The sequence below is a fragment of the Branchiostoma floridae genome, unplaced genomic scaffold (genome assembly GCF_000003815.2).
Source record: "Branchiostoma floridae strain S238N-H82 unplaced genomic scaffold, Bfl_VNyyK Sc7u5tJ_1564, whole genome shotgun sequence".
Taxonomy (NCBI): Eukaryota; Metazoa; Chordata; class Leptocardii; order Amphioxiformes; family Branchiostomatidae; genus Branchiostoma; species Branchiostoma floridae.
Window position 1 is genome coordinate 1,788 of NW_023365762.1, and position 26,690 is coordinate 28,477.

The following is a 26,690-nucleotide window of genomic DNA, read 5'->3' on the forward strand; positions in this document are numbered from 1 at the left end:
CCTGGATAGATTGTCTTCGTATTGTGGTTAGATCTTTATAATACATCAAATTCAAAATGATTAGATTCTAGCCTCCCGGCGACTTTTTACAGAACTACAGCAGAACTTCCGATTTTAGTATCATGTTCTGAACATGCTATGAATGATTTTCAGCACCATATAGCTCTTGGGGCAGAGAGTAAGTTGTGTAGGTTTGCCCCGCCCCTAGCGGCTTTTTTTTTAGAACTACAGGAACCAGGTTTGTTTCAGACTTTGAAAGAGAGTATCTCAAGATGGGGTTGACGGATCCCATGATCTTTGGTATGTTTTTTTAAATACTCTACCTAAGACTACATCCATTTCATAAACAGGTTTATCACACAGAATGTTTATGCTTCAGAGCCTGTAACGAAAAGAAAAATTCCGATTAGAAAGAATAAATGATCGCACATAACTGCAATAGAATAACTTATTTTTCTGTCAAAGAGGCTGGAACGTATAAGAATGAAAGCTCATCTGTGTTAGTTCAATCCCTTTTGGAGTTTTTAGTTTGTCTCTATTGAGTGTCGGCTGGCATACTCTTTTGCAGAGACGGGGGCCGATATAGGCTGTCAGGCAATTACGATTCATTACTCAAGTCACGTGTTCCTAAAATCGAAATTCGACGGATGTGCAACCGAAAATGCGAGATAATTAATTTGCCTGTGTTAAACGAAAGCTACAAAATCCCATAGAATGGAAAGTTTATTTCTGTACCTTCTTCTGTAAGCGAATGATGGCTTTGAGAACATCCTCCTTGCTGGAGCTGTTAGTCACATCCCGTAGTTCATCCTCACACTCTATAAGGTTGAAGACATGGCAGATGGTTAAAAATTATAATTTTCTTCTCAAAAAACGCTTTGATACAAGATATAGCATCCAGGGTACCACAACGCCCCCCACCCCCACCCCACTGCCCCTATAGCCTTTAATAGGCTATGGTGCTACATTTATTACCTGTTTGTCCGTTGTATGTGCCACTGTGATAAGTATTAAGTATACAGTAGTACTTTTAAGTATATAGTAATACTTTTAAGTATACAGTGCGGCACTGCGCTTAAGTTATACATTAAAATGTATAACTTAAGTGCAGTGCCACACTGTCTTCTTCTGTCTTAATTAAAGAAAATTTGGAAATAATTACAGCGACGTTTTTACCCTTGAATGATGGTCTGTCATTCGGCTTCTGCCTCCAACACCTTTGCATCAGTTGACTAACCGTGTTAACATCCTGTGTTTGTGTTGGGACCAGTGCAAAAGTACAGTAGATAGCTTGATATACATCTAGCGACGTTCTTACCTTTGAATGATGGTCTATCATTCGGCCTCTGCCTCCAACACCTCTGCATCAGTTTGCTGACCATGTTCACGTCCTGTGGCTGTGTCGGGACCAGGGACATGTCAGGCCGCTGGCCCTGGGTCACGGCAACGCTGATGAGTTCCGCCTTTGTTGCATCTGCATGGTAGAGTGGTGATAGTAAAGAATTTTATTGATTATATACAGTAAAGCAACTAGTTTCACACGCTGCTTGGGGAAAAGGTGGGAATTCTGCATGTAAAATGACACTGCGCTGAACGACATCAACACGATAACAGCTATCCCTGTTCTTGGTGATGAACACAATCAATATCTCCACAACTAAGGCCTACGTCACTATTCCTTTCGGGGGCCCGGCCGGGCTGTTTGCGGTAACGAAAAAGTAAAGTTTATGCCAATGAATATGCACAAGGCTTGCTGTTGAATTATTTTTGGTCCGTCTTAAGTTTTCGTTGTCTTTATTATCGTACGTTTCTTTCCCCCAAAACTGCCCGGCCGGGCCCCCTTGTGGAAATGTGACGTTAGCCTAACCCCATCCTTGGTACTTGGTACACTACTATAGATACATACAAAACTAGCCCCGTCCTTGGTGCTGAATATTATCAATACAAACATACAGAATTAAACCTGCCCTTGGTGCTGAACGCCATCAATGCACAACTAACTGTGTCCTTGTTGCTGAACGCCATCAATACATACACAGCTATCTCTGTCCTTGGTGCTGAACGCCGTCAATACATACGCAACTTAGACCTGTCCCAGGTTCTGAACACCATCAATACATACACAACTAACATGGCCCTTAGTGCTAAACAGTACCAATGCATACACAAGTAGCTCTGTCCCTGGTGCTGAACATCATCAATGCAAACATAACTAGATCTTCTTCTTAGAACTAAAGTGCCGAGCACCAAAAAACATATACAATACTATTGTTCATAGATCAACAACTATGTACTCACGTTTGTAGGGCTCGTCTCTTGTAATTATCTCCCACAGCAGTACTCCAAAGCTGTAATCATGACAATATCCATATTAGAGGATTTTCAAGTTAGAATGCACAAGCAGCGTTTTTTTTTAGATGTTACACTTTTGTGTAAGAAAAGGAAGATCCTATTCTCAAGAACGAGAACGTTACACGAATGGAGACTTAATTCTAGCCAAGGATGTAAGAAAACTTTAAGATTATTGCATTTGTTTGCTGTTTGTAGTTAATATGTAGATGCTAGCGCATTACGTCTATTATTCCAAGTGAAGCTCAGGACAAATTTAATGTTTCCGGTACCTGTACACGTCAAACTTGGCGGTGGGAACGAGATTGATGTCTGACAAGAACTCCGGCGGCGCATGCGTGACTGTGCCTCCCTTGGGGCTCGTTCCAGTCAGGACACGTGACTGACTCTTCCACTTTGATTGGCCGAAGTCTGAAATCTAGTAAAAAAAATTCATAACGTTTTATAATTTTTATATATCTGTAAAGGTCGTTCTGTATCTTTGTAAAATCATCTTACTACACATAGGAGAGTGTTTGCAATCTTATATTAGGCCCTGTCACACAATCTCTCACTGTCAGGGATACCTTTCCAAGAGCTTGTAGCCCCTCTCTATCTGGAGAAAGAGACTCGCATAACTAACGATAAAAGCTCAGGATTATCTATCACTGTCACTATTGAAACCAGCACAATGATAACAGACAGTAGGACATTTATTGGTCCATATTATAGCATCAATCAACAGGATTAGGATGTTGACAGTTCTCCTGACATAGAGATGTTGGTTTTTTAGGTGTCTGACTAATGGAACGGCTACTAGAAGCGTGAAAAGGGGCTGTTTTATTTTGCACTTTCGGGCGTGCTCCCAATGTAGACCCGTGGGACACACTGTGAATACTCATTATATTTGGGCTCGGCCGGGCCCCGGATTTTTTTTAAACTCGTGGTTAAAATGAGCCCGCGGGACCCGGCCACATATAGACGCCGTGACCTACCGAGAGTCAACCCCGCGCAATCCAGCAGTCCACTGGGACAAATTCGTGGCTTTAGAGCCCGGCCACACCCCTACGGGCCCCGGGGGAAATGTTTCCGTAGCATAAGTCAGTACAGGCAATAATCAATGACCAATAGATGTCATGTCGTACCTTCACGTGGAAGTCACCATCAAGTAGAATGTTCTCAGTCTTCAGATCACAGTGGAGAATCTTTGGGTCTTGGTTGTGCAGGAAAGTCATCCCCAGGGAGATCTCGTGCGCCATTCTCCACCTCAGGGCCCAGGGCACGTCCACATCCTTCAGCGCCAACAGTTCGGCCAGAGAGCCGTTCTCCATGTAGGGCATCACGATGGCGAAGTGGGGCTCCAGACAGACACCCAGCAGACTGATGACGTAGGCAGAACGACTTCCAACGTTCAGCTTCCTCGCCTCTGAGTACAGCAACTCTCGCTCACTGGTATAGTAGCGAAGAAGGCAAACGTTTGTTCTTGTGAACGTGGTCACCTTGTTAAGGATCATACCATTTTTGTTTGTATTTCATATCCTGTAGACGTAGGGCTAACACATTGCAGCAAATCGAATACATTTACAAAGACAAGCAAGTTACAAGCAAGCAAGCAACATTCTCCTACGCAGAGACATCCAACGGCGCCAAGAACCCGCCTCTTGTCTGTACTCTGCTATCTCAACCGTCACCATCAGTTTCTGACCGACCAGTATTAATTAGCTTACCCTTACATATGCGAGATCCCTTTTGAAAACTGAAAGGCCTATTCTCGGATTGGCTGACAACTGGTTTGTGGCGACGCCCACAGGAACTGAACTTGACGGTTGAGATAGCAGAGTACGGACAAGAGGCGGTTTGCTGGCACCTTTAGATGTCTCTGCGTAGGAGGAAAATGGTAACCAAGTGTTGTCAACTTTGAACTAACCTTCCCAGTATCTGATGATGAGGAAGTAGACGTTTGACGGCGATGTTTTGTTTCCAGTCCGGGTGATAGGCCATCTCTACGGAGGCGAACCCGCCATGTCCGAGGTAAGGCTGCTCGGGGAAGTCAAGCCGTCCGTAGCTGATGACAGGAAAGCTTTCATCAACAGTCATAAGATCCAAAGAAGGCCGTCTTTCGGGTAATGCTGATGACTCACTAAAAGAAAGTATAGAGTAGATTCTGAATATGTAGTTTTAGTTGGAACAAGACAAAGACATGTTCAGAACTGAAGATGTCTTTGCATCCGCTTCCGCTGCAATACAATAAGAAGTCGCTAGTAGACCCAATTTCATCATATGTATATACCTTTATCTTTCCAAGAGCTACGCACATATCAAATATCATTTGTCAGTCCATCTATAGTTTGTGAAGTTATTCTGGCTAAAGTAGGTCAAGAACACAGACATCTACACACACACACACACACACACACACACACACACACACACAAACACACACACACGCACACACACGCACACACACACACACGCGCACACACACACGCGCACACACACACACACACATACATACACACACACACACACACACACACACACACACACACACACACACACACACAGTGTGTAATGGAGACTTGGCCAATGCTCACCCAGTCCATAGCCCATTTGGTGAATGGTCCCTCGTAGCTTCTGGGGTGTTGTCTGAATGTAGATTCCGTTTCTCTGCCTCTTGTTTCAGATAGATCAGTATAGCTCTGGTTCCGTGGTCACACACATACTGAGGAGGGTACCACAAGGGGTTACCAGTAACCTTTAAGTCCTCCATCTTGTCTGCTCGGTGAAGACTACTGGGTAGCCTCGTGATTTGGTTGTTCCTTATGTCCAGCTTCTTCATTTCCGGTAGATCGCACAAAACTTCAGGAATCGTCTCAAACTGGTTGTTCCTTAGGTAGACCTCACGTAGGTTGTGCAGGTACCTCATTGTGCTCGGTAGCGTTCTGAGGTTGTTGTTCGACAAAGACAAGTACCACAAATTTTGTAGTTGCTCCAGTTCATCTGGAACTACGTGGAACATTCTGCCCTGATGTTGTCCAGCAAATAGTTTCTCGAGTGTCTTCAGTTTTAGCACCTGTCTTGGGAACTCTCTAAAGACGCAAGACGCGATATCAAGACTTTTCAGCCCAGTAAGGCGCGTGATGCCTTCTGGAAGATATCTTAAGGGGTTCTTACCGACCGTAAGCACCTCAAGGTTGGACATAGAACAAACGACTGGCGGAATCTCTTTTAGATAGTTATCGTGGATGTACAGTTTGGTTAGTTTCTTCATCTTTGCTAACTCAGGTGGCAGTGAAGAAAGTTCGTTGTTACTGACAATCAACACTTCCAGGTTAGACAGAGAACAAATCCCTCTTGGGAGCTTTCTTAGCATGTTGCGTTCAGCATCCAACCAGTGAAGTTTTTGCAAGCGATTGATCGCGTCCGGTATATTAGTCAGTTTATTGTTGGACACGTTGAGAATCTCAAGATCAGTGATGTTAAACACCTCATCCGGAATGGACGTCAGACCCTGGTTACTCAAGTCAAGTTTGAGTCGACCGTTGACCGTCTGAGGTTGTAGGTTCAGACCTGCCGCCATCTTAGATCTTCCGGCCTGTGTAATTATAAAGGATGTACTATGAGAATATGTGGCGGCATTGTATAACTATATAATATTTGTCGACGTCTCTGTATGATTTAGCTAGATCGCATTTGATAGGTGAATATAAACTAGATATCAAATAGGCAGAGATTCAGGGTTTGAAATCAGGGTGTCCCAGTTGCGTCCTGTTTGAAACCTAGTTACCTCCATGAAATATGTTTTCACTAGCGTCTGTGTGCCAACAAGATAACTCAAGAATGGCTAAAATGATTGGTGTCATACTTGGTGTGTTGGCGAGGTGTGACGAAAACTGGAAGTAAGTTAGGTTTTGGGCCCCTAGCGGCCTCCCTTAGCACTGCAGCATAAGTTCATGTTTTGATATCTTGTGTTCTGAACAATCTTTGGTCATTGTGTTTGGGTGTTAAATAAAAGTTAGCTGTTGTGCTCAGAACCCCTAGCGACCAGTCTTAGAATAGCAGACTCATTTTTGTTCGAGGCAACTTTCTATCCGAGGGAAAACCCTAACCGAAAACCGAAGCTATGTACTCAACTCCACTTTAGTGAAGTGGGGGAAGTCGTGTTAAATATCTTTTCCAAGGGCAAAAGATCGGTTGCTGCATCAACGGATTTGAATCCAGGACCTCTTGGTTATGAGCCAAACAAACCTAATGTTTACTCCAAACTCCTATAGCTTGACAACCTTTGAACGCAACGCCAAAAGTCACGACGAACTTTAAATAGTTTGCCCACCTATTAGTAGGTCACACCGCAAACCGGACTTCGGTGGGTGTTTCTGATGACTCAGTCCAAATTGCAATAATACAACATACCCTATACACCTAAATGCATATATACCAGAACTGTTAGCACGGCCAAATATACCTAAGGTCATGTCGATGTGATTATATGGATGGCATCCGCGCTTGCAACAATTTTCGGCCTTTTCCATAAAGAAAAGTTTTGAACCATACTGTAGATCGCAAAAAGCAGCTATAAAATGAGAGCAAATATATATCGTTGATCACAAAACGATATCAGAAACGTAATATCATAATCATCGATCTGGTAATATCATAGAATGTCAACGTAGATTCCAAAGTCAAAGAAGACATGAAAGGACAAAAATGAAGAATGTATTGTACATTATACCATGCCCCGTGTGTATGTTTTCAGTCATTTGTTCAACCTTCCAAACCACTTTGATTTCATAACGAAGGCAACTTTTTTGGACAAACTTTTTTATTCGCACGCTTGCATCAGTTTTGGGGTTCACAGAGGATGTCATCCATATAATCGAGTCAATATGGCCTAAGCTATCTGCAAACAAGCAAGGTAAAGTTTCCACACAATGGCGAAGTTGTTTTTCTTCTCTAGCTATGATGTTTATAAAAACATGTTAATCACTTTGTGAAAACTTTGCGATCTAAATCCATTAAAAGGATTACATCTCCATGTACCATCTCACGACGCAGCCCGATAAGGAAGTAAAGTTGTTGTTTTTTTTGGAACCTAAGACCACAGCAAGTAAATTTCATGGAAGGCATTCTATGCAGTCTGCAAAAATAACAAGGTAGGGCAAAGAAAAGGGTAAAAAAACAAGATGGCTAAATTTTTCAAAATAGACACCATAAATGTTGTAACAAGAATTGAAGTGACAAAACATGGTAGTACATTCATTTCTGTGACGCTAGTGTGGTAGACTGGTATCACTTACCTTGTTAGCAACTACATTCGTGGTGCCAGTTTTACAACTATCCAACTAGTTAAACTTCTATAACTACAGTCATGGCTAGCTTGGTAGTGTCACTTCTAAATGTACAATTATTAGGCTATATAAACAGAACAAATTTTCCCATTTGGACAGTTTCTCGTCATGTTGACTATCTCCAAAATGTTGTTTGTTCCAAAAAAATTGTTTTTTTTTACTGAAATCAGGCGAACATTAATGATCGCGCTGATGTCATCCATAAAATCTGGTTGCTGTGGCCTAAAGGAAATCTCGCAAACCCACCCCTTTCTCGTGAGAGAGCGCGAGATTTGAGACCGTATTCGGGTGAATTCTTTAAAAATTCAAAAATGAATTTCACAAGCCTTACAATATAACTTTTGCTAAAACGTTACACTTAGTATAGAGGCGAGTATCACGTATTGACAAAGTAACAGGAACACGTATTGTCTTCGCAAGTTGAATTCAAATCTATTTACATCAGTTAAAATCAATTTTAAAAGATTTTTCGATGGATGATATTGAAAAGAAACATTCTGACTACAAGCTATAGCAATTTGTTTTTCAGTGACAGGTGCATTTAGTCGGCAGATCAATTTTGTAACGTGACTCTTTGAACCGAACCTTGGACGTCACGAAATGTTGTAGCAAAGTACGTTATAATCAAAGACAATGGACCTGTCAACAATTAGAAAAAAATAGATAAATGAACTGTGGGGCTATGGCTAATAGTCTACTTAATACTCTACTTGCAGTCTTCGAACGGGGCTGTTTTTAGGGGGGGGGGGGCGCTAACTCAGAAGGGTTACGATTTAGTCTCTTTTTTGTGCCGCGGGAGAGGGGTACTATCAGAACCCTGGTTAGGTTATATTTAGGTCCCAATTGGAAAAAAGGGCCCTGCCGAGCAGTTGACGGGCTGTTTTTTGGTACTTTTGGGTGTGAGCTTACGTGTCCCCGTGGGACACCTTGGGGTTCCGGAGAATTTTTGGGCCCGACCGTGCACCGAGTTGAATCTAAGTCGGACTTAAAATGAACCCGGGGCCGGGTTACAAATAGACGCCGTGACCTACCCGTGGGAACATCAAGGGGTATCCCCCGGTATCCGGCGGTCCACCGGGACAAATTTGTGGCTTCGTAGCCCGGCCGGGACTACATCCCTGACGGGCACCGGTGCAACTGGGATCTAAACCTACATGACAACTGATATAAATAAGGGATCCTGATACTAGCACCAACTTAAATTTTTGTTCAGATGCGCATTCGAGTTCTAAAATATAGAGGTGGTCTAGAGTCTATTCTGAGATACCACAAGGGTTTTTAGACAATAATTGTAATAAGTTGGAATCATTTTGAATAAAAGAATATGTAAGCCCCAACGGTTATATTTTTTTCTTCAAAAAAATTGATATGGAATTTTGAATCAAATGGTAGAATTGATTTATTGCCCCATAAAAGTTAGCCCCTTTTGTCTGCCTGGTATATTTTTAGATTTCACTGATGGGCACTGGTGGGTCCTTTGTGGTAGGCCTTTGACATGACACCCAACCATACTTTGCAAGGATGTGTTAACTGCTTTCTTTTGAATACTTTGGAAATATTTTGAAAGAGATCACACAAAAATATCTTTATTTACAACAATTTTAAAACATCTGCAGGATTCTTTCACTTTTAGAAATATTTGCAAAAAATGGTTAACCTTGCCAAATGGTAGAATTAATTTATTGCCCCATAAAAGTTAGCCTCTTTTGTCTGCCTGGCATATTTTTAGATTTCACTGATGGGCACTGGTGGGTCCTTTGTGGTAGGCCTTTGACATGACACCCAACCATACTTTGCAAGGATGAGTTAACTGCTTGCTTTCTAGCCCACTGACCCAACATTACAAAAATGGGAGAAAATGGTAAATCATGGCAAAATGCTGTCACCATTATTTACAAACTGTTAGAAGTATTCTGTTCCAAATCGTGAATATTTCAAAGGTTTTGCACCCCAGGGAATATATTTAGAGAGTTCAGATAGCATTCAAAATATTTCCAAAGTAAAAAATCTCCTAGACATGTAGTTGAAAATAATTTAAAACATTTGTAAATGATGACAATGGCAACCCTCAAGGTGACTTGGAATCGACTTTATCTATACACAGATATTGCAAAAGTTAAGCAATTGGTGAACAGCCACACCCACCCATCCCTCCTACATTGCCCTTGAAGTTTGGAGATTTTGTAAATTTGGAACAATCTATTTTCGCAATTGGGAAATCTTAAGGGGTTTACATGGGCATGGTGATGTCTTCTCACCTCAGATATTTTAATAACTGCACAAATTATAACATTTTCACATTCAGATGAAATGTCTCCATATTTCTAGGGGCGTATTTAAAAAAAAACAATTTCCCCTCAGAAAAGTGCTGAAATTAATCATTTTACAGTACTTTATGCCAAAAATTTTACTTGGATCATGTTACCAACTATCTTTTGCCTTTCTATACCAAATTTCAGGTCATTCACTTGTAATACCAGGGAACAGGGGGCCAAAATATACCGTTTTGGTAAGAAATGACTTTTAAACCTCAATAAAATCATTTTAGAGGCAGATATGAAAAAAAAGGTCATTCGGTCCAGGAACAGCGGAGATGAAGCGTTTTGAAGATTTGACAGAAGAAAGAAAGAAGAAACATTACGAATACAATATATTTCACCATACCTAAGGTATGGCTGAAATATAACTATATGGGCCAAATATAGTACTGTGAAATTCGAGGCCATTGGCAAATGATAAAATTATGAATATGTGAACATGGCCATATGGCTTTCAAAACACATCAATATATTTATTGTGGCGAACACCAATCCATAAATCAATCGTTCGAAAATTTGCTCACTTCAAATTTTAAGTCATTTCTGTCACGCTATGCGTATCAATTCTATTCACAACTCTTTTTTCATATAACGCTAGTCCAGCAGGGTAACCTATATCCGTTGTCTTTAAAAATAGGGCATTTAGAAATATCAAATCGACGGACGGTGGTTTCAAATTGCAATGCTTTAAAAAAAAACAGTTTGAAGCGACTGTCTTTGAACTATTCCTAAACACCCTGTCATTTCAAACAATGGATATAGGTTACCCCTCGGATAAACGTGCACAAGCGTTAGGTTACCCCCAGAAAAATAAACTGCAGAATACTCACGGTTTTTGATGTTAAAAGTAGGGCTGGATGTTTAACCTTGACTGGACCATACACTGGGCCGACAGCTAGCTTTCTTTCTGCGCGTGCGTCTCTCGAAAATAGACGCCCCAAATCGATACTTTTCCTACCTTTGGACAAACTGGTCATATTGTCCATGATATATTCTGTGTTGTGAACTTTGTTAAAACACGACAAGCACTGATACTAGCGACCAAAGACGTAGAATACTTAAAGAGTACTGTCTTGCTTCTCTGCGATTCAGGACGGCCGTTTTATCCGGTCCATTTTCAAAGAATTTGACGCATAGTATAGTGGAAAGTCAATAAGGAAATGATATCACAATGATGTAATCATGCTTATTTATAACTCAAATGTAATGTAATGTTTTAGTTGTTTATACACATAGAGGTTTTTCTCATTTGTACTCGTGGACCGTATAATTCCTTCAAATTCCAGTGTTCGTTCTTTTTTCAAGCATGTTTTTTTTTCTGAACGAACCTAGTATCCGGTCTATCGGGGCTTAGCCAGGGTCTCTTCGGGGTAGATTGAACTCTCTGCCGCCGAGGGTAATTTTTGCACCCGGTAGGAGCCGCAGAGGTTATCTTTCGGTCAAATGGTCAAACAAAAAACTTGCTAACAGCTAATGTGTTGTGTCTGCGTGACATTGGTGGTCTTTGGACTTCGGCATGCAATGGCATTTGGGCTGTTCCAAAATATAAATGTGGAGGGCGCTGGAAGAGATGAAAAATCAGTTTTTTCCTTACTCTATGCTAGGTCACATTCTGAGAAATGGCTCACACCCTACCCTAATTCAAATTGGCCAAACCCTCCCAATCCAAAATTGTCCAAACCCTCCCTTGTTCCAATCCAAAATTTCCCAAACCCTCCCTATACCTAGTTCCCCATCCAAAATTGACCAAACCCTCCCTAGTTCTCAACCCCCCCCCCCCCAGGTTCCAATCTAAAATTGGCCAAACCCTTCCTAGTCTCCAATCCAAATTGCTCAAACCCTCCCTAGTTCCCAATCCAAAATTGCCCAACCATCCATAGTAAAATTGCCCAAACCCTCGAGCTCCCTAGCTCCCAATCTAAACTTGACCCAAACTTTACCCTAGTACCAATACAGATGCTCAAACCCTCCCTAGATCCCAATCCAACATTGACCCAAACCCTACCCTAGTATTAATACATATGCCCAAACCCTCCCTAGCTGTAGCTCCCAATCCTAAATTGACCCAAACTCTACGTATACCCTAGTACCAACCCAGATGCCCAAACCCTACCACCTTAAAGTATTTCCAATCCAGCCTCTTCCACCCCACCCCCCCCCCTTATATTTTGGAGCAGCCCACTGTTTGTCATCAGGTGCATGAAAGAGCAAATACGGAAATTCTGATAGCTCGAAGTCTTCACGTATTGTTCAAATGTAAGGTAAGGCCGTGTTGATTCGATTATATGGATGACGTCCACGCGCGCATCAATTTTTGTCCGTTTCGCCTTTCGGGCGTTTGAAAAAAAAGTACAGTTTTTGTTGCCATAGTGTAAATCGTACGAACCAGCTGCAAAATAAGCAAATATACTCCGTAGATTAGAAAAAAAATATAGGAAAACTGGTTTTAAAAAAATATGTCAGAGAATGTGAAATCAATTCCAAAGTAAAAGACGACAAGGAGTGCTAGAGTTATTGCCTTCCAAATATAACAATAAAAAGTGCGTTCAAAACAAAACTCTGCTGTAGTATCGTAGCTTCCGCAAGGAGGCTCATTATTGAACTTGGCCTTCCTTTTTGCAACCTCTAATAGCGGCTCTATGCATCCGGATATCCACCAAATATCATGCAGTCCCATTCAAAACTTTTCAACTTATGTCTGTTGCAAACAAATTACATACACACAAACATATTCAGTCCGCTGCAGTACCAACGGAAAGTGCTAGGTAAATACTTTTTGAACTATACCTTCCATTCCACAGCCGCTGATAAAATACCAAATATAATCAGCATCTCGAGTTATGTTTTTAACCTACATACGCGCCACACAACTGGCATGACTGAAAACATAATCTTCTTGCCGAAGATAATGATTTATTTAGTAATCTCCAAGTCCAAGCATCACAGTAAGAATTCGGCTTAGTTTAAGCGTTTTAGGTTTATTTTTTAAAACATTCTCACCTCACCTCACCTATCCCTTGACATTCTAGAACCTTTAAAAAGTTTGATTTTAGAAAGAAGCACTAAAATGCTGCAAACACAGGCGTTTAACAGGGTCCTTACATCTGCTTGGTTATATCTTGAGTCCCTCAGTCTAATCATTATAAAATCCAAGTAGATGTAGAAAGGTAAAATCGCAACGTTTCAAATCCTTCCGGTGCATTGCCGACCTTAGAAAGGCTTAGAAACACTCTAAACTAGAAAGATGATTTGCGGAACATGTAGCTCGAGAAATACGATTTTGACATCCAACATCTGCTTGAAGATTGCACTCAGTGATACTGTCGTAAAACCGCACCTACCGCAAAACGTGCAGTCCTGACCCAGAAACTGACACGAAGCTTCCCGTTGCCAGGCAGCAGCTTCTGGTGACGTCATTTTCCAGGTAAAATATCTCCTTTAGCCCGCTGAACTAAATCTTGAAATTTATGGAGACGTTTGCCTTCTAACTTGTCGTTTGTGTATACGGTTTATCACTGGACTGTGTGCATCTGTGACCGGTGAGTTGACAAAAATCGTAGTTTCTTGAAAGGGGGAGGGGGGCGACTTTTTTAGCTGACCAGAACCAGGAAGTTTCAAACTAGAAGTGAGCAATTTCTTAACCTGTGCATTAGTTTGAGAACATTCTGTGGTTTTTATTTTCGTCCCGAGGAAAGGCTAAAGCTATTAGATATCACTAGTGTGATTAGCTATGTCCTAAACTGGAGTTTTAACTCAGTATCAGATCATTCCTAAATGTTCCTACACATTAGTAGAGTTAGTGAATTTAGTGTAGTGAATTTGGAAATGTTCCAAAATTAGGCATCGTACCTACACTGTTTGTGTTAAGACACCATAGGTGTGCTAATGCAATGTCCGTTTTATGCTTTTAAAAACATTTGCTAATTTATCTGCATATCACAGATAACGGTACCTTTTATACTAAAAAGAACACAGGTGTTCGAAACCTGTCGCAAGAATGTTTCCGAAACACCTGTTCAAAACCTTTCATAAGAACACCTGTTTGAACATTATTCAAAACACCTGTTCGAACAGTACTTATAAGAACACCTGTTCGAACATTAATGAGAACACCTGTTCGAACATGACTGCCAGTATAAAAACACCTGTTCGAAGTATTTTGTCACGTGGCCTGCCACAAAACTACAGTACTTCATTACTATTGTTCACCTTGTAGTGTGATTAAGCCCCCTTTGCAGCGGCAGTGTTACGTTTTGGGGAGCGCTAAACTGGGATTATCAATATGGGCTAAAGTTCTATGTGCTAGGAAATGACTTTGCCACAACCTAAACTCCCTTTTCCAGCATAGAGCAACCTTAGCCCATCCTCAAAATCGCAAATCAGTTCTCCTCAAAAAATAAACACTGTCACTACAAAAGTCTAGCCAAGGAGACTAGTGTAGTGGGACATACATGTAGGACAGCAAGCTTCTTTGGCCTTTCTGCTTCAGGTATAAGTTTTACAGGGAGGGGTTGCTAGCCTAAATCCCCTTTGAGTTTGAGTACCCATTTCAGTTGTAGCATTTATCAATATTAGCCTAGCTGAGGCCATCTAGGTGAGATTTTTAGCGACGCCTCAGGGGCAAGCCTAATGGTATAGTATTGTGTTCAGTCTGCAAGAATTCTAGGAATTGTACAGGAATGTGTCCACAGCAACATTTTTGCATGAAGGCTAATATTTTGCATCTTCAGCCAACAGGCATCATGGGAACCTTGGCGGAGCGCAAGGCCGTTATCCAGCAGGTTTTCCGTGCCAGAAGACCGATGGCAGGGTACCTGAACACACACCAACTACAGGGGCTTCATGCTGAGATTCGACAGGGGGGCATCAGTCTACAGCAGGTTAATACATTTTAGTTGTAACAGTAAGAGAGAAGAATTTAAATTAATTGACAGTGATGTTTTGTTTAGCTCACATGTTTGATTTTTGAGTGATGACTTTCAAGTTTTGAAAGCTGGATAGTGTTATGATTGGCTTAAAACACAGAGATCCTGGGTCAGAATCCTCTAATATGTTATGACATTGTGCCCTTGAGAAATCGACCTAACACCAATTTCCTCACTTCACTCAGGTGTAAAGTATTTAGGTTTAGTTAGGACCGTTCTTCAAATAGGAGGTTGAGTGGAGATCCCATGTTTGAAGAGAGCCATGCCTCAAGCTCGTTAAAGAACCCACCACATATGTATCAAATATTTAGGGGTTCTTTCTTTTTTTTGTGAGTGGTTCAAAACCCACAGTCCTAGACACTTGGCACAATTACTGTTGTGTTTAGGTAATCTGAGTTTGGCACCAAATGGCAACTGCTACATACAGATGCCACCTATTGTAAGTTCCAAGCAATTCAGCCTGAACATAGAATACAACACAGTATATTCCGTTTCACCCAGTTACCAACCCGACCTGCAAGAGGACTGGGACCAAGGGTGATACAGAATACACCGTGTTGTATTTTATTTATGTCGTACGTCAGAAAACACAGATTTAATTGCCAAAATACTCATAAAAAGGATAGAATTCGACATGTTGTTTCAAACGTTATCACGGCCCAGGTATGACATAAATTCATGTACAGCATGTGACATATCATGATAATTGAACACAAGTATTTGATTCCCTATGCTAAGGTGGAGGCCTCTATCCAGTCAGTGTGTGCAGGAGATGGGTGTGAAGAGGATGAGCTGTATGATGTTCTACAGGAGATAATGATTACCATGTATCTGTATGATGTTCTACAGGAGATAATGATTACCATGTACCTGTACCTACAGGTGGAGGCCTCTATCCAGTGTGTATGTGCAGGAGATAGTTGTGAGGAGAATGAGCTGTATGATGTTCTACAGGAGATAATGATTACCATGTATCTGTATGATGTTCTACAGGAGATAATGATTACCCTGTACCTGTACCTACAGGTGGAGGCCTCCATCCAGTGCGTGTGTGCAGGAGATGGTTGTGAGGAGGATGAGCTGTATGATGTACTACAGGAGATGGACAGGAGGTACTTCCTCCTACAGGACCTGAAGTGGGAGTTCAGCCTGTTGGACCATGGGCACACTGACTCTGTAACACCTGATCAAGCCAGGTACGTGTGTTGTTCTGTTAAGGTCTTAAACATATTTCCAGGAATAAGTTACAGCAAAATTTTACAATATCAAAAAAGTTTTTCCATTGCAAAGTCACATTTCCATTTTGTTTTAGCTGTGAAATCAAAGATATCCAGAGGGTAAATACAGTTAAATCTACCAAAAATGACTGTACTGTCCGTTTGTAGCACCCTTACTTAGTCGCTATTAGTACATGTAGGTGGTTTCTGACTGGCTGTCTGTAAAACTTTTTTCATCTTTGATGATGATGATGATAATGATCTCTGTGCATTCATAAGCAGTTCATATGCAGTTCTTAATCATCAAAGTGATGAGTAAAAGTGATATTGAACCAGTTTAGTTCAAATGGACAATTGAGCTACCCTTCGAATGGTTGTGACACAGATGCAATGTATAGGACTAGTTCATTTTACGTACATTGTTACTTTATTCCTGTTCTGCAGATTTATGTTTGAGGCTGTACACGGCAGCCTGTTCTCCAAGAGGAAGTGGCAGCAGTTTCTGCAGTCCCGTAAACTCCCGGACAGCGGCGTGAGTTTCTCCGAGATCGAGGTGGACCTGTGTAACATCCCCAACAGAGAGGAGGTACTCAAGGAAAAACTGGAGGAGGAACAACAAGCACAGGGTGAGAGAAAAATTTGTTTGTTTATTTTTCAATTTTTTGTTGTTGTTGTTGATAATGGATAAAGGTGAACTAGCGTCATATACTGTTTTTAAATATCAATTTATTTTCAATGCTTAGTGTCAATTCATTCGAATTTGGGACAGTTTAGAAGAGGATTTGCCCATTTCAAAACAGATTGTGAGATTGTATGGAAACTAATTTGACGTTTTAAGTTTGAATTTCTTTCCAACTTACTGCACTGCATATTTCCCCTTCTATGTCAGGTTCAAGTAACGTTTTAGGTTCACCTTTATCCGTGGGGTAATCTATATATATATTTTATATTAATATGTTTTATTCAAATTTATTTCAGGGATATCAAGTTGACTGACGGTGGTTTCAAACCTGTAATATTTTGAAAATACTTCTTCACACTACCATCCGTCAACTTGATATCCCTAAGTACCGCCTTAAACAACAACGAATATTGTACATTACTCCACGGATAAAGATGAACTAGCCTCAGCTCCATAGAACTATGATCATTGCCATTTTCTTGTTTTGTCAACAGAGAAATTCAGACGTCGGGAAGAACAAAGGTCTGCACAGAAGAAGAGAGAAGACGATGAGAGGAAAAAGAGAGAAGCTGAAGAATTGAAAAAAAGGAAAGAAGAAGAAAATAGGAAGAAGGAGGAGGAGAGAAATATGAAGCAGAAAGAAGAAGAGAAGATAAAAGAAAAGAAGAAGCTGGAAGAAGAGAAAGAAAGAGAAGAAAAAGGTATGGAAGTTGTCAGAAAGATATAATTTCATATATCCGATGTTGTTGGAAATTGCATGAAATGTATGAGAACACTTGTCTTGCAATGTCAAGCTTTGATTTTAATTCAAATATAGAATACATTTATCCTTCGTTTTTCAAAATAGGACATTACTTAGCAGTGTTTTTACTTCAATAGGAAGCAGGCTGAATGAAAATTCTAAGTGGAAGCTATGTTATGTGACTCCACTGCCCACCAAAAAAGTCTAGGGTTGGCAGGTTTTTCTAGGGTAGGTAGGGAACAGGAAACACAACATTTTTTTCCTAGGCCTATAGGACTTCCTACTATAAAACAATATTATTGTTTCTAATATAGAGAAAAAACGTCTGGAAGCAGAGAAGGAAAAGCAGAGGTTAGAAGAACAGAGGAGGTTGGAAGAGGAGGAGGGTCGGCGCCAGGCAGAGCTAATTGAGGTGAAAAGGGCACAGGAGATCCAGCTCAAACTGGAGGCTGAAGCCCAGGCCAGACAGGAACAGAGAAGTAAGGAGTTAGAGGAGGCCAAGGATGCTGAGGTGGCTGCTAAGGTATGTCTTATTAGTGTTCAAGTCTTGAAAGTTCATTTACGTCACCGGTCAACGTTGTAGATGGCTAAACTGTAGCAGCATGTTGGGACAAAATTTCATTTGTATTTTTAAGAAGTCTTACTTAGTCTGATTGTCAACATTGCTCTTTATGTGAGCTGTCCAGAATTTTTGTGTCTGTCAGCAAAAATGCTGTTTAGTATGACTGGAAAAAAAGCATTAATTTATTATCTTTTTTAGCAAATGTCACACAGTTATTGTTTGAATGATATTCAGTTCATTGTTAAAGTGTGTGTGACCGCGAGTTTGTCTGTGTGTGTGTCTGAAATTTATGACTTTGTGTGATCATGACCCCTTGAATGATACACATATATCTAACACAGTAACTGTAATACTATGATTATCTTTATAATATCTCATGTACAATTTCTATTCTAACAATGGACACAGGATACCCAATAGACCCTGAGAGTACAGTAAGTTCTAATACTGGTTGCATCAACATGTTTTTGACTTGTCCAGGAAGTGTGCTTCTGTGCTCAAATTCTTAATGTACCTGGAGATGGTTATATGGGCTCCACCCAATGTCATTGCCAAAAATAAATTTTGGCAACCATCTAGGGGTGGAGCCCATTTTATCACATATAAATGGTTGATCTGACACATCTGCATGTCTTGCAGTTTGAAGAATCTCTCTCAAGTGGTGTGAAGTGCTGCATGGCTTTTGCTGTACACTTGAAATGCACCTGTATCATGGGGACTCCCTCGCAAAGCTCAATCATACAGTAGACACATACTGGAACACTTTTCCATTGTGATTCCAATGCATGACTGAAGGATACATAATGTAAAACCCTATGTAAAACATACTATTAGCTAATATCCGTGACCAGTTGCTCCACCCACAGAAACACAAGGACCTGCCAGCCTGCTGTCTGCTATGCTCTCCTCCTAGGATTGATTAATTACCATGAAACTCATGAAAAACACTTTGGAATGACAAATCTCTAATTGGCGACAAGGAAAACATTCGGACATGAAGCCTAAAAAGAACCCTTGGACTATAAAAGGGAAAGAAGCAAAGATACACACAGGAGATATCTCCTCTTCTGCTGGGTGTGTTTCTCCAGTGTTTCCCCTGAGTTTCAACTATTAAACTGAGCTTTGGATTGTCCTATATTGGTTGTTCCGAAAATGTAATTGATTCTCTTGAGTTAGAGGTGTATAGCCACAAGCTTGTAGCAGGGAGGCAAATCAGCCCATGATAATAAGAGATTATAAAACACAGGCTATAGCCTGCATAGCCAGGCTTCTGAGGATCCATGCTAACTGATGTATGGTTGATGTGGTACAGGAAGCAGAGGAGGCTGAGAACAAGGCTAAGAAGGAGGCAGAAGAGGCCATGGAAGCTGCCAAGAAGGCAAAAACTGCAGAGGAGAAAGAAGCTGCTGAAAAGGCCAGGAAGAAGGCTGAGGATAAAGCCAAAGGTGTGTGCTAAACAAATCTAAGTTTTTACAATAAGTTAATAACAGTCTTCAATAAATCATTGAAAGACCTTTGACTACTACAGTGCACAATATTCCAATGTGACACAATTTTCAACAAGAAGACGTTTAATTTGTTTGATTTAAGCCACAAACAGTTGTTAGGTTAAAATTCCTTGTTGCAGTTACAGTCAAAAAGGGTTGACAACACCAATCAAAAGATTAATAGAATCTAGTCTATATGGACATGTGGTCACTATAAACAGGAATTCTCAATTTTTGTGTCAATGGAAGGGATAACCAAAAAAAGTCACATCATATTCAATGCATTGGCCAGTCCTTTAATATTACATTGTATATATTAGGTGGTCCCTAGTCAGGGCTCGAAATTCATTTTTGGGATTAGGTGCACTGGTGCACCCAGCTTAAAAAATTGGGTGCACCAAAATATTTTTGGGTGTACCACTTAAATTTAAGTAGAATGTAAAAAAAACTACTAACAAAACTTTCTTACAAGCTATCAAAGTCTTAAACAAGTAACATGACAGACATTTTTGTTATCTTTCTAACACTTAGATGTCAAGAATATGATGTATACATGATATCTTTCCATACATAAACCTAAGAAAATATTTGGGTGCACCCTGTGCACCCACAGAAAATAATTGGGTGCAGTCAGCTCCAATTTTGGGTGCACCTGGGTGCACATGCACCCAGTCTTTCGAGCCCTGCTAGTTGTTTGACTGTACATGTATATCAGTGGTCAGCTAGTCCTTATGTAGAGGTGGTCACTTGTACAGGTTTGGCTGTATATCAATGGCTATCTGATCCATTTCTAGAGTTTGACCGTACCTACATATTACAAATAAGGAGTTTATTGAGCTGTTAAATCAGTAATCATAATGCATTGAATACATGAGCATCACATTTAGACAGTTTTGAATCCAAGGCTTCAAATACAAAATGTACACCTTATTGACTGTTATTGACTTGTTCTTCTAATCAGCTGAGCGAGAGTCCCGCATCAGGAACAACCTCAAGGTCGCGGTCAAGTCCAAGGAGAAGAAGAAGTTGGAGACGGCCATACAGGAGTTCAAGAAGGCCAAGTTGAAGGACACAGACGGAGACTTGGCCGCAGCAGAGAGGCTAATTAGGATGCACCAGGCTAAGGGAGGTCAGGAAGTCAGAGTGTTTTCTCTAACTGTAGGCAATGTTGATTTGATTATATAGAAAACATCACATGTGCATCACAGACTGTTTTCCACCATACTGCAGCATGCAAAATACCACTAGCACACTTGCACATTGCAACTTACTTCTAAAGTCAGGTTGCACAGGGCGCAACCTAGATTTTGAGCCTCAAAACTTGATTTTGATGTCAATATACTTGGAAGAAAAAAATGGATCTATAGTAATATGATTCATAGTAAAAGGTATAATGTATGTATGCAGGTATTGTACCTGACCTTTTTTTCAGAAGTTAGAGAACTTGGTGGTGCAACTTTAAATTCAAATTTGCAACCTAGCTTTAGCCTAAGGTTGCACACTGTGCAACCAGGTAACTGTGGCTCAGAAAATTATTTTGTACACTGTACTGTGAATAGTACAATTTAGCAGCTGTGAAATGAGCTCATATGCTGTAAATTGAAATGAAACAGAAAATGGGATGGTGATGTCATAGAGTGCAAATTAGTAAAGTTGCAAATTCAAAGCAAAAAATGTGAAAGAACAACAACTTAAAATGAAATCTATTGTTCGGTATTCTGTGTATTTAGTTGTTTCTTCAACCTTTGTGACCACTGTCTTAGATTTCATACCAAAGGCAACTTTGTTTTGGCCAATTTTTCTTTCTTTGCACAATCACATCAGTTTTAGGATTCCCAAAGGCTGTCATCCATACACATTTATAGTCAAATTAACATGGCCTAATACTCAGCGAATTGTGGAAGCGACAGGCCATAGGGGCATGTTCGGGCATGACCCACCCGCCATGACACACGAGTCGGGGTAGGAGGAACCCCCTACATCTTTGGTTGGAAGTCCTCCTAGGAGACAGATACTCCGAACAACAAAGCTGCATCTGCTGGAGCCGCCTCACACGTTGCATACAGTTGCCCCTGTGAGACTTAGTGCTCCAATAGAAGAGAGAGTGAAGAAGGAATTGCACACCCCTCCTTCACCATAAAAAGTCATGTGCAGGTCAGGCAAAACAGGCAAATGCCTGTCTGCCTCCTCATCTGTCAAATCGACAGGAGAATCAAAAAAAGAAAAAAATACTCAGCGAAGCAGAAAAGTGCTGGCAGCCATCTTGGTGTCCTTGATTTGCATTTCAATGAATCTTAGCTCAAATGCACATACATGTAGCATTTGTCTTTTATTGGCAAGTATTAACAAAAAAAAAAGATATTCTCCTGAAACTTTCTTCTTTGAGCTGTTTACAATGAGGAATGAATTTGAGATGGTCAAAGTGTCCGAAAATTCTTGAGCTATAAAATTTCACTGATTAAGAAGTGCAAAATTAATGTATTATGTTAAAATGAGGAAGGCAACTACAAAAAATTTGGTCGCTTTACTACAAATTGCGTGAAAAAGACAGCTTTCCCTCTGAATTACAGGAAATTGCAATTGAAATAGACCGCCTCACTGAAAAGAGTATGCAGACCCTGTAATGCCTGGAGTTAGTAGAACAAATGGTGATTTTTTTGTCCAGCTGCTCACATGTTGTTGATTTTTCAGCTCTTGTTGATGCCATGAAGAAGAGGAAACTGCCGGACCTGGAGAAGGCTGTGACTGCAGTGAAGAAGGGAGGGTTTGAGGTGGACATGCCTGAGGAAATGATACAAGCAAACAAACTCATGGTATGTGTTATATATATATAGATTTATCCCCTCCCATGGAAAATGAAGGTATTGTTTTTGGTGTGTGTGTTTGTGTATGACTGTGCATGTCTGTCTGTGTTTGTATTCAATTTGTGTTGTTTCCGGATATTTGTGGTCAGCATAACTTTAAAACCTCTGGATGGATTATAGTGATGTTTGGTATGCGGGTTAGGAGTTGAGAAGACAAAGGTCACAGTCGGTTTTAAGCCATCTGGTGTGTGACCCTGGTACTGCAGCAGAACTGCTATGGTCTTGACTTTATGATGGCATATAGAAGCTATGTTGGTTACTTAACTTTTAACATAAAGACTTAGAAAAGGGAGAATTGAAATGTGCAATTGAAAGACAATATAAACTCAACGTGGCCCCCTCCTATCTTTGTTAAAAAATTGTTAGGTTTTTACAAGTTAGATCTCTAAAATAGCCACGGTAGCTGACTTTAAGTTACATGACATACAACATAAGTTAGCAGCAGCTTTTTATTCATGACTTTAAGAGATTCTTCTGCAAACATGTTTCAATCAATTATGTTTTAATCAATTATATCAATTATTACCTACCTATGGTAGGTAGGTGTAATGAATATACTAAATGCAAACATTTTGTTCTGTAGGTTCGACTGAAGAGACTGGAGCGACTTCGCCAGGAGGTTCAGAACCTGAAACAGTCGACCGTGGCGGAGATCCGCAGTTACTCCAAACCACCCGCCGCCGTCCACCAGGTCATGATCGCCACCTATCTGTTGCTAGGCAACCCGGAGAAGGAGACAAAGGTACAAATCTCCCATCCTCCTACGCAAGGTCCCCAACGGCTAGCTGACTCAGCCTATTGGGGCCCTGCTATCTCATGGCCTACCAGCAGTTACTGTGATTGTCGCCAAAAACCAGCTGTCAGCCAATCAGAGAATAGGCATCTCTTGGGCTTTCTGTTTATGGAAGCCATCTCGCAAAGGCCGCTGGGAAGCTATCAGCCAATCATGTTACGTCTTACATAGCTCCATCTTCCTACGCCCAAACCCTAACGGCTGACTGCCCATATAAGGGTAAGCTCATTAATATTCATAAGAAGGGCGGTCAGTAACTCATCTGAGTGCGTCAAAAAGCAGAGGTGACCCCAGGGAGTTTTGACACGACTGTGGTCCCTCTGCATAGGAGAATGCAAATCTCCTTGCAGTATCTATGTTTTCATATCTTTGTAGGTTTTCATATTTTGTACATATTGCAAGGGTGAGCACTGCAATTGAGCAGAGCCACCAAGTAGGGGAGATAAGGATCTCTCTACCAGGGTGTGCAGTTTTTGATAATTCTAAGTTAAATTGAGTATTCTATGGCTTACTAGGGACCAAAATTACAATCAGACAGGTCACAGTTGAAGACTGGCCAGATGTTATCCCTCTGAGTGGTCAATCAGAATTTTATGCTTGCCAGAGGATCTGCTTCCCAGGGTAAGGGGGCGCATGGTCAGGGCATGAGGGCGCAGCGCCCCTGTACCTTTGTTTAAAAGAGATGCCTGTGGAATCAAAAATAGTATGATCATGATCATGATCTTGAATGGTAGTTAGTGTGGACACCCTAGCAGCTTTATGGGAACTGCAGGGGCTGGTTTTGTTTGAGAATTTGGAAGAAAATAACTCAAGAAGTTTGCAAGCATGATTTTTTGGGGGCATGTTTCATTTATTCGTTTCACTCATTGATGTCCATTGATGTCCTTCTCAACCTTTTTTTAAATTTCTGTATTTTATTTAAGTACAAAGTTAACTCAAATTGTGTTTCAAAATATATTGCTTGTTTTCTCTACTTCCAACTGGTTCCTTCTTTCTGTCATTCTTTTGTTTGTCCAACTCTAATGATGAGACAATAACGGGACAGTTTTGTTTATTTTCTTTCTTTTTCTTTGTCTACAGAACTGGAAGCTTATCCAAGCACTCGTTGGTAAGACCGGGAAGGATGGGCTGAAGCGGCGAGTCCTGGAGTGCGATCCCATGAAGGTCCCGCCGGCGGCCGCGGCGCGAGCGAAAGAAATCCTGGACCAGTTCGATCTGGATTCTGTCCGAGATGTCAGTGGGGGGGCAGCAACCTTCTATGTATGGGTAAGACTCGAGGAGACTTACCCATGATATCAGATGGTTCGCTGCTGGTCACACTGCATGAGACCACGAAGCACAGAGTTTTGCATGTGAAAAGAGGACAAACTGTCGCTAGAATGCATGGTATCACCTAACTTTGGTGCTGAACACCATCCACCCACAATGAACACACCTGTCCCTCGTTCTGAACACCATCTACGCACAATTAACACACCTTTCCCTGGTGCTGAATACCATCCACACAGGCAAACATATCTTTCCCTGGTGCTTAACACCATCCACACACAGGCAAACACATCTGTCCTTAGCGCTGAATACCATCCACAAACAGGCAAACACACCTGTCTCTGGTGCTGTACACCATCCACACACAGGCAAACATATCTTTCCCTGGTGCTGAACACCATCCACACACAGGCAAACACACCTGTCCCGGTGCTGAACACCATCCACACACAGGTAAACACAACTGTCCCTGGTGCTGAACACTATCCACACACAGGTAAACACACCTGTCCCTGGTGCTGAACACCATTCACACACAGGTTAACATATATGTCCTTGGTGTTGAACACCAACCACACACAGGTAAACACACCTGTCCTTGGTGCTGAACACCATCCACACACATGTAAACACACCTGTCCCTGGTGCTGAACACCATTCACACACAGGTAAACACACCTGTCCTTGGTGCTGAACACCATCCACACACAGGTAAAACACCTGTCCCTGGTGCTGAACAGCATTCACACACAGGCAAACACACCTGTCCCTGGTGATGAATAGCATCCACTCTCATGTAAATACACCTTTCCCTGGTGCTGAACACCATCCACACTCATGTAAATACACCTTTCCCTGGTGCTGAACACCATCCACACACATAGGTAAACACACCTGTCCCTGGTGCTGAACAACATCCACTCTCATGTAAATACACCTTTCCCTGGTACTGAACACCATCCACACACACAGGTAAACACACCTGTCCCTGGTGCTGAACACCATCCACACACATAGGTAAACACACCTGTCCCTGGTGCTGAACAACATCCACTCTCATGTAAATACACCTTTCCCTGGTACTGAACACCATCCACACACACAGGTAAACACACCTGTCCTTGGTGCTGAACACCATCCACACATAGGCAAACACACCTGTCCTTGGTGCTGAACACCATCCACACACAGGCAAACACAACTGTCTTTTGTACAGAACACCATCCACACATAGGCTAAAACACCTGTCCTTTGTGCTGAACACCATTCACACACAGGCAAACACCCCTTTCCTGAACACCATCCAGTTACATATAAACAGACCTATCCCTAGCGCTGAACTCCATCCACATGTAGATAAACACACCTGTCCTTGGTGCTGAACACCACCCGCATGCATTAACATGCCTATCTCTGGTACATAATCCACACACAGACAATCCCTTTCAACTGAGCTAGGGCCAATCTTAGGATCAAACACCTGCCCATGGACCCATGGAATTCGATCCACACCTAAATCACTCATGTCTAACTCCTGATGACCTTTTCTTCCAGGCTGTTGGAGTGATTGAAGAAGTAGAGGAGGAAAAGGAGAGAGGTCAAGAGCAGGAGTAGGGAGTCTTTTACAAGACTGGAGACAACTGCATGTAGCTTCATCTCAACCAACAACTTTGACTGCACTAAAAGTCTTGTCAGGGACAGTATGAAATAATTTGGTGTCCTTGGGAACAAAGGACTAAATTTGACAAAATCGACACTGCAAGATATTGGGACTTACCCTGACCTTGAACCGAGACGGGTGGCGACATTGGTTATCTGGCAGTTACTACCAGCTGCTGCAGTCACATGTCTCCGACATCATGTGAAGGAATTTGCAGTAGAATGAGCCATTTTTCCATGAACAGGGGTGGTGTATTTAGTTCAGCATAGAATTTGGGGTAAGTCCCAATTCATCCAGTGTTTTTATAATGTTGTTCACCAATGCAGATGAACTTTCATGCTAAGGTCATCTAGTATCACAGTCACTGTGACTGTTCTTCCATTGTCTCTACAGACTTGTGTCAAATTTATTTGGATAATCAAATGCAATAATCAGGTATCATTTTAAACAGATGACTGTACATATTAAATGTTTGATGTTACGCTGGTTCACCTT

The 26,690-nt window shown here is 41.3% G+C and overlaps 2 protein-coding genes across 3 annotated transcripts; one reads left to right on the forward strand and one right to left on the reverse strand.

Moving 5' to 3' along the window:
* Positions 1-735: 735 nt before the first annotated feature.
* On the reverse strand, positions 736-11,166 carry LOC118408279 (leucine-rich repeat receptor-like serine/threonine-protein kinase BAM1; the record flags this gene model as incomplete). The annotated part of the gene is made up of 8 exons (XM_035808964.1): positions 10,825-11,166; positions 4,923-5,923; positions 4,256-4,393; positions 3,474-3,777; positions 2,622-2,767; positions 2,299-2,348; positions 1,319-1,474; positions 736-818 (listed from the first exon to the last, which is right to left on the reverse strand). Coding segments are annotated over exons 1-8 (2,034 nt in total), but the record flags the coding sequence as incomplete, so codon positions are not given.
* A 2,136-nt stretch (positions 11,167-13,302) lies between these two features.
* On the forward strand, positions 13,303-26,189 carry LOC118408284 (trichohyalin-like). Of its 2 annotated transcripts, XM_035808969.1 has the most exons (12): positions 13,303-13,418; positions 14,732-14,874; positions 15,946-16,115; positions 16,581-16,762; positions 17,313-17,519; positions 17,875-18,083; positions 19,435-19,567; positions 20,571-20,738; positions 22,301-22,422; positions 23,057-23,215; positions 24,347-24,532; positions 26,090-26,189. In XM_035808969.1, the coding sequence occupies exons 2-12, from the start codon at positions 14,737-14,739 to the stop codon at positions 26,147-26,149; spliced, it is 1,734 nt and encodes a 577-aa protein (XP_035664862.1). In that variant the 5' UTR covers positions 13,303-13,418; positions 14,732-14,736; the 3' UTR covers positions 26,150-26,189. The 2 variants fall into 2 exon arrangements, with proteins under 2 accessions (XP_035664862.1, XP_035664861.1); XM_035808968.1 differs by lacking the exons at positions 13,303-13,418; positions 14,732-14,874 and having other exon boundaries at positions 15,604-16,115.
* Positions 26,190-26,690: the final 501 nt, after the last annotated feature.